The sequence below is a fragment of the Podarcis raffonei genome, chromosome 6, assembly GCF_027172205.1.
Source record: "Podarcis raffonei isolate rPodRaf1 chromosome 6, rPodRaf1.pri, whole genome shotgun sequence".
NCBI classification, from domain to species: Eukaryota; Metazoa; Chordata; class Lepidosauria; order Squamata; family Lacertidae; genus Podarcis; species Podarcis raffonei.
In genome coordinates this window covers 31042476-31050715 of record NC_070607.1, presented here as the reverse complement: position 1 = coordinate 31050715, position 8240 = coordinate 31042476, and the positions used below count along the sequence as shown (strand labels likewise).

Sequence of the window (8240 nt, the reverse complement as noted above, 5' to 3'; positions counted from 1 at the left end):
CAGATTCATATGGGCAAAAGTAGCACCCCTCCAACTTCCAAACTGTCCAGGCTCGGAAAAGGGGTAACAACAACCACACTTTGAACCGGGCCCAGGAAGAAATCCAAAACTGGCGAAGAATGCACAGTATTGGTGTGGCATGACTGCTGCATTTTGCATCAACTAAAAAACTTCTGGGCATTTTCAGAACCGTTCCGCCACATACTGCACATACCATGACCTAAATATTAAAGGCGAACAAGAAACCTGTAACTGCAGCAAGATCTATCTTCAGAAAAAGGCCAGTTGGTGCATTTGTTGGAATCTGGAGCAAAGCTGAATCCGGGAGCAGTCCAAAAAACAACTGCACCCAGTGTGTCCAACAGAAATATGTCCCAAAGTGTCTTGTCTGGATTACATCTTTCTCCAACCTCCCTTTTGCCCCGTATCCCATCTCTCACTGGCTTCAACATTAACAGTATAGATATAAGACTCAAGCACAGGATGGGGCATCCCAAGCCAAGGCGCGTTTATATGATCCATAAACCAAACTCCCACAAACTTCCATGGGTTTATCTACTCGGGAGGAGGAGTGGCAGCGGAGCGCGAAGGGCGCGTTAGATCCGCTCCTGAAATAAGTGCGGACTTGGGACTACTGCTGCAGCCGCTTGCAAGTGCGGGTGAAGAAGGCAAGAGCTGGGGGGGGGGGAGGCTGGTCCCTTCGGGTGAATTATTTACTCGAGGGCAAAAGGAGGTGCGTTGTGGGAAAGAGTCTGAGGGGAAAAGCGGAAAGCGAGGCCGGCAGGAGGCCTCCTCCTCCTCCGCAAAGAGCGTAGCCCCGCCAGGCCGCCGGGCAGGCGAAGCCGGAGCCCTTGTGAGCGTGAGGAGGAACGGCGGAGGAGAAGGAGGAGGCGCTTCATCGGCCGTCATTTCCGCCGTGTATGTGTGTGTGTGGAGTCGGGGAGGGCAGGCGGACAAGCGGAAAGAAAGGAGGCAGGACCCGGAGGAGCCCTCGCCGCCTCCGACTTAGAGGCCGCCCGGAGCCCCCTTACCAGAGCGAGGGGGAGAGGAGCCGAAGGCCGAGCGCTGAGGGGGGGGAAAGACCGAAGCGGCGACGCCACACTCCTTCCTTCTTCGCTTCTTGCCGGCTCCACAGAAGCCGCTCGGGATTCCCGCCCTTCTCCCTCCCTCCCTTTCTTCCCCCCGCTGGACGGACGGAGCAGCCCGCCGGCCTCCCGGCCATGGGGAACGCCGCCACCGCCAAGAAGGGCAACGAGATCGAGAGCGGTGAGTTGGAAGCGGGCGACAAAGACCGGGGGGGAGGCAGGCCGGCTCTCTGCCGCCGCCCCGCTGCTCCTCCTCTCGCCAAGGTGCACCGGGACGGGCCGTGGCAGCAGCAAGGCCCTGCGGCCTAGTCTGGCGGGCTGCGGCATTGGCGGCAACCGGTGCGGCAGGCAGGCCGGCCCGCTCGCTGTGCCCCTTTGGCGCGGGGGTTCTGGAGGAACTGCTGCAGCCACGTCCCGCTCTGGGGGCTTAGGAGTAAGCGGGTTAACCGGTCCCCTCGCAAGGCTCAGGGGCAGATGCAGAGCCCCCCTCCCCGGGGGGGGTGCAGAGGAGCTCCGTGGACGCCCCCCACCCGGAGGCCGCTGCTGCTGCTGCTGCGTGTCCCCGGCATCCCCACCTAGGTGCATCCCTCCGCTTAGGCCGGCCTAGTCCCAACCCGAAGGAGGCCAATGAATGGGGTCTACTCCTCCAGCCCCAATCGCTCTTGGTAAAACTCTTGGCCCACGTCGTAAGGAAGAAAAGCTTTTCTCTCGGCAACCTTGGGGTGAGGGGTGGGGGTCGGGGCAAAGCTCGGGTGCAAACTGTGATTTGTTTGGCGCTTGTGTGTTTTCTCCTCTTTTCTCTCCGCCTCTTCCTTCCTTACCCCCCCCCCAACAGAAAAAAGGCTGCTGTAGAAAACTCCCTAACCTTTCCCTCTTATAGTTTTTGTTCTCTACTGTTGTGGAAACAGTTTATTCCGAGCTCCTCCTGCTTAGGAGAAGCAGTCTTCTGTTGCAGCATGTTAATGTGTTGTGAAACCTCTCTCTACAGAAAGCAAAAGAGACCTAACGCTAGTAAACGATTATTATTATTATTATTATTATTATTATTATCATTTTGTCGTGCAGGATCTTGGTAAGCTGCATTTTGTTTGGGATTGAGAACATAGCGTAAAAGAACACAAGCAAAGCATTTAAGCAATTGCTGGCACTTCTCATTGGGGATTAAGGCCTTGCTAACACACTTACTTGGGAGTAAGTCCCATTGAATTCAATCAGGCTTTTGAGTACATGTGTTTAAGATTATGAGGTGGATTACTAATATGAACTCTTGAGGTTTTGAGTGTTTATTTCTATTTGCTTGTCTGCAGTAGAAATGATTTGGAGTGTTTTTGATCCTCAGCAATTTTTGAGATGGGCAACTTTTATTCGTTAGCATCTGTCTTCTTTTGTAGTTAGACAAGTAATTTTACATAAAGATTGTTTTGGTTTGAAAAATACAGTTCCTCAGAATAAAGCCCTAAATGTTACTTAGTCCAGAGATGGGGAACCTATGACCCTCCTGATGCTGAACTAAAACTCCCATCAGCCCCAGTCAACTTGACCAATGGCCAGGGATAATGGTAGTTGTAGTCTTAACACCTGCAGGGCCACTGTTGCCCACCCTGATGTAGTCAAATAAAATAAAATCCTTTCTGTTGAATAATCCAAAGCTTAAACCAATTTTAAAAATAAGTAAATCTAGAGAGAGAGAGATGCATGCTTAAAAAGTAGAATCCTGTGCATACACCATTAAATTCAGTTGAACTAACTTCTGGTTAAGTGTGTACAGTGCTGAAGCTTTTATCCTAACTTTGAGGCCTTGAGGCCTTCATTGTGTTTGATTTCAGTGGGATTGCCTCCACCAGTTAATAGCATCTCCAGAAGGTGCTTGTTCAGCTGTAACACTGTGCAAAAGTGGGGTGGGAGAAAAGTAGCTTGTTGGGTACTACTGGTCTGAGAATGCCACACTGTAATGCCTGTGTTCAGAATGGGCTGTCATGTTGATGCAGTGTAAACTGATAGTATGCATAGGAATAGTTTTCTTGTCGATTGGTGGTTTCTGGTATGCTGAATCAATGCATGCCTGACATTTGAAAAAGCCTCTGGCTTCAAACCTGTTTCCTGGGAGGAGAGACTCCCTTTGGGGCTTTAGTCTAACCTACCTTCCCTGCCATGCTGCCTCTTCGTGTGGCATCAGTGATGGTCCTGGTGAACTGTGGTGCCACAGGCACTTATTTTTACTTCGACAGCAGGGGTAGCCAAAGTGGTGTCATTTTGTTGGGCTATGACTTCCCTGACAATTGATCGTGCTGGTTGAGTCTGATGGGAATTGTAGTCCAAATACCTTTGGCGGGTACCATCTTTGCTATCCCTGCATTTGTGAATCAAGCAGCATATTCTTGCTCAACCCTCTGGGCACAGTTCTGCTTCTGCTGAGGGTATTCTGTGTCCTGGGGGTGGGTGACATTCACTTTGCCTTCAAGTGAATGACCTGCAGCATTGTAGTATGTTTGGGACAGCTCTAGGCTGTTGCATGTGTACTCTATAGGGAGTTAGGCATCCTTTTAAATACGCTTGGTCCCTATGAGGATTCTCTCCTCACTCTATCCATGCATGTTGTGTGCAGGTCTGTGATTTCCGGAACATTTTCTAACACATGCCCAAATCTAGCATGGATTTCACTTGTTCTGCATCATAACACACCCCTTTCATATTAATGGTGTCAAATTGTAGTAAAAATGCACATGTCAGATTTGTTAACTTGTCAGATCTGTACCAGCTGTCAGGAATGCAAAATAAGGCAGTGGTAACAATATTGTGCTGTCTCAAAGACGCTTTCTAGAATTGTGAATTTGCAGAGAGTTGAGAACAAAAGGAAGTACCACTGCAGCGAGAGGGGTTGAGGGATTCTCAGAATATGAAGACTTGTGAATGCTTTGCAAGCATTGAAACAGAGGTTTTTCTGCTATCTGATACAGTGACTGTTGCAGTTTGCATTGTTATAGAACTACTCATCCTTGTCAAAATAGCTGCCTGAGGAAACAAATCTTGCAAATTTTTGTTATAAGTTTACACAATATGTTAGAAAGGCTACAAGTTTTGAATAAGTTCTATAAACTGACAGTGGAAGCGGGGGAGGGCAGTGATTACTTTTAATCCATGTCCTTTATATATTAACATCTACTGAAAGCTGTGATTGTAAAGATCAAGGCCATGCTACAGTATCCGAAAGACAATGAACAGTGACTTGGTTTGTAGTCTACTTTATATTTGCACATAAAGTGTTTGAAAGCTCTTACTGCAACTGTGGTCAATGTAAACGGAAACAATATAATTGTAGCACTTAGTAGTAAAGCTTCATATAATGGTATCTTGTGTGTTGCTGAACTTTTATCACCCATGGTGCATTTAGTATGGCTCTGGAATATTTTTAGTAGTGGTGGTTATTTATTTATTTCTTCAAACTTTATAGCATTAGTAGAAGAATGCAATCCTTTTTTTACTTTAGTTCTGGATATGGATGCATGTTCTATGTTGTGTAAGGTAATGTCTATTACATATTGTACTAGAACATAGAAAAATAATTTCCATGTATTTCTTTGCTATACAGTCTTAAAGCAATATTGCCATTATGCATCTGAACAAAGTTCCAATTAAGTTCAATTGATATTGGTGGGAGCTGCTTCAGCACTTCTAAAAAGGGGGCTTTGCCTTTGAGGTCTAGGATGTTGGGTCTGAGCAGAAACCACCTTTACAAGTACTATTTAAAGGAAAACTTTCTGCGACTCAGTGAATACTTTTAAAAAGAGGGATCCTAACTGGAATTAGAAATGTCATTGCCTTTAAAATACTGTCCAGATAAGTAGCAGCATTAGTCTGTGGCATCAGAAAGCACAGTTATGCATTGTTAGAAACTCAGATATATAAGCTAGACACCAAATGGCTCCTTAAACTAGGAGTACAGTTTTCAAAACAATGCCTAGTTGTCATTTTTGGGCCAGACAGCTTGAAATTTGTATTTTTCAATACAACTTTTTAGTTCTTGAAATTCATTCTGATTTTGCAGATAAAATCTAGCAGATAGAATTCTACCGGATGTGTTGCTAGTGTGTGAAAACAGTCAGGACCCAAAGCATGCGCCTCCAGATGGTGGAGACGTCAGGGGCCATTCTGGCACCTGGGCATCCTCTCTTGGTCGCAAGTGGCCAGTAGTCAGGTGAAAAATGCACCTGGTGAATTTCAAATGCTGGTTACATGGTACTTTTGAAAGTAACACATTTATTATAGCAGAAGCTTTTCTGAATTACAGCCCACTCCATGCAATTGATGAAGTAGACTGTAGTCCATAGAAGCTTATACCAACATAATTTTGTACCAGAAGACTGTTGTTTAAAAATACTGGATGCTTCTTAAAAGAAAATGAGATAGAATCATAGAGTAATTGAATTGTAGAGTTGGAAGGGACCCTTAGGGTAATCTAGTCCAACCCTTTGCAGTGTTTAATTGATAGATGAATTGGAATATATAGAGTTATCGTTTTGAGATAATGAACTAGATCTTATTCCAGAAGATACCTTTCCTGTTCAAGAATTGCTTTCTTGATGCACACAGTGCTTACATTTTTTGTTATATCATGGAGTTTGGGTCACAAACCTTTTCACACAAAATAAAAATTATATAGGACTAAAAGTGAGGACAGCAAGAAAACTTGATGGGTGAAGGGAGTGAATCAAATACCAGAAGAATTCATCACTCCCAAGACTTTTCTTTTCCCCATCCCACACTGGCCTTCTGAAAACTAGGAGCAGATTAGTAAGTATATTGAAAGTGCTGCAAAACAAACCGGTATTGCTAGAGTGAATTGTATCCTACTACTCCAGGAAGGCTATCCTGCACTATCCAGAAGTTATTTTTCCTCGTGCCATCAAAGGAAGTAGCCAGACTCCTGGATAGCTCATGGTGCTGATAATTCCAAGGTTGCAGATTTGATCCCTGTATGGAGCAGCTACATATTCCTGCATTGCAGAAGGTTGGGGTAGATGATCCTCAGGATCCCTTCCAATTCTGTGATTCTATTATCTATGCACCTTGAGAGGAGGGGAGAAGGGACCTAATAAAGGTGTTGGCACTAGAGAAGGACTAGGAAAGTGTTGGTAGCCGATTGTGCTTTCTCTCTAGCCTATGTTCTTATTTGTTCTCTCATTTTTCTAGTGCTGCTGGGATAGCTCTAGAACTGTTGTGTATTCATGATCACATGCATGCTAACTTTGGCTTCTTTGAGGAAGGATAAAGTGGGGAAGTTTATTCTCATCACATGTTTTGGCACAACTCTAAAGTTTGTGCAAGTAGGGCATAACTACCGGTAGTGGTGTTCTCTTCATGGTTTGATTTGGAATTGGCTCAGTAGTTATCTATTTTCAAGTAACCTTTTCTATTTTTTTGTGGGGCAGTTTTTGACCATTTTGATCCGTTTAGGTTAGTGAATGTTTTCTGATTGTTCCATGCACAAAGGAAGAAATCATTGACTTGCCTCTGTAACCTCCCCACCCCAGTATACAGGACATCTGGCAGGAATGGTTGCACGTGTTCCTGAACTACACAAACAGACCCAGGGGCCATATTTCTCAACTGGAATATTGCATAGATTTGGAAAAGCTTGCACTTTACTTATTCTAGTTGTTAGCCTTCTAACGATTTGGGAAATGCTTAAAGCAAATTTTATTTTTGTTGTTGTTCTTTAAGAATGAGCCTGGAAAGCAGCTTTATACATATCCACAGATAGCCTTAAGCATAGTTATCTTCAAAACCACTGGGTGATATCCAGCTAAGCCATACTCACTGAAATAAATTGGCTTAATTCAGTGGATCTGCTCTGAGTATTGGATATCACCTTCTGCCTTGTTCTAACCTATCTCTCTATCCTTATTTGCTGATACATCTAGTTCTTCCTCCAACACTGCCACCACCAGTAGCCCAAATCCCTTAAACATCTCTGCATTTTTTTCATTGCTGTGCCTGGAATTTCTTTCCAGAACAAATATTTTCAAGTAATTCTCACCAATTCAGGGAAGTCCTTGCTTAACCCATTCATCTCCATCCCTCAACTGTGCTTGCTCACATTTCATCCCTTGTTACTCTTGTTTCTTCCTCTGAACTCCTTCTACTCTCAAAATATAGATTATAATTTATTTGGGGACAAGGATCTGTGAGTGCATGACCTGGCAGAGAGGAAATAATCTTGGTCTAATAAATGATGTTTTATTAAAGAACAAATCTAGTCCCCACATTTTGGCTTTGTACCTGCCATGACCCAGCTTTGGCACATCTTCTGTGGTTTATTTCTGTTACAACTGAACCACTAAAACTATTGTTTGATCTGTTTGCAAGCCAGGCTTTACTAGATCTTGGTTTCATCTTATGGTCAGTAGGCAGAGATTAAACCAAGTTTTCCAAGCTGAATGTAATGGGAAATTGGCTTAGCCAACCCTGGAAGTGTTGTATTATGGTGTGAGAGGGGAGAATGTGCAGACACAACTTCATCTAACAAACTCTGGCTTATTAGACCAGGATCATTATATCTGAACCAGGCCTCTGTGTTTCCTTTTTTTCTTTTTCCTCAAAGTAGGCTAGTACATGATTCTTACACCCAAGATTATTTGGAATCTCCAAGGAACCAAATTGTGAAGTTGTACAAGAAATTGCATTACTTTTTTTAAAACAACAATGATGTAACTTAAACACTATAGTAAAAGAAAGTTCTGGCTTGTATTTTGAGGCTGCTATAACCTAAGATGCTGTGGCATGTAGTCAACTAAATTATACTCACAGTTGACCCATTGAAATTAATGGACCTAAATTAGTCAGGACCATTAATTTCAAAGGGTCTTCTCTGAGTATGACTAATGTTGTATACAACTCTGCAAAAATAATAGTGTTTTTCTAATGTTAATAAGCATGTAAATAGCCACGTGTCTGTGGTAAGAATCTCCTTCAGATGACCAGTCAGAGAAACTGCTTTAAAATGGAAAATTGCTTTTGCTCCATCTGTTGATGGTTCCACAAATAAGTAACATGGTATGTGTGAGTAAAGGAGCTAGTGCTTCTTACTGTACAGCCCAAACAACTTAGTACCAAGTTAATTAGCATCACCTTCCCTTATGTAAATGTAGCTATCCT

The 8240-nt window shown here is 43.9% G+C and overlaps 1 protein-coding gene across 1 annotated transcript in view; it reads left to right on the top strand.

The window, feature by feature from the left end:
* Positions 1-848: 848 nt before the first annotated feature.
* The window catches only part of PRKACB (protein kinase cAMP-activated catalytic subunit beta), a 56369-nt gene continuing 48977 nt past the window's right edge, over positions 849-8240 (top strand). Inside the window, exon 1 of the mRNA XM_053391921.1 lies at positions 849-1266. Coding sequence (XP_053247896.1) covers positions 921-1266 — 346 coding nt within the window. The 5' untranslated portion in view covers positions 849-920. The remainder of the gene's footprint in view (positions 1267-8240) is intronic.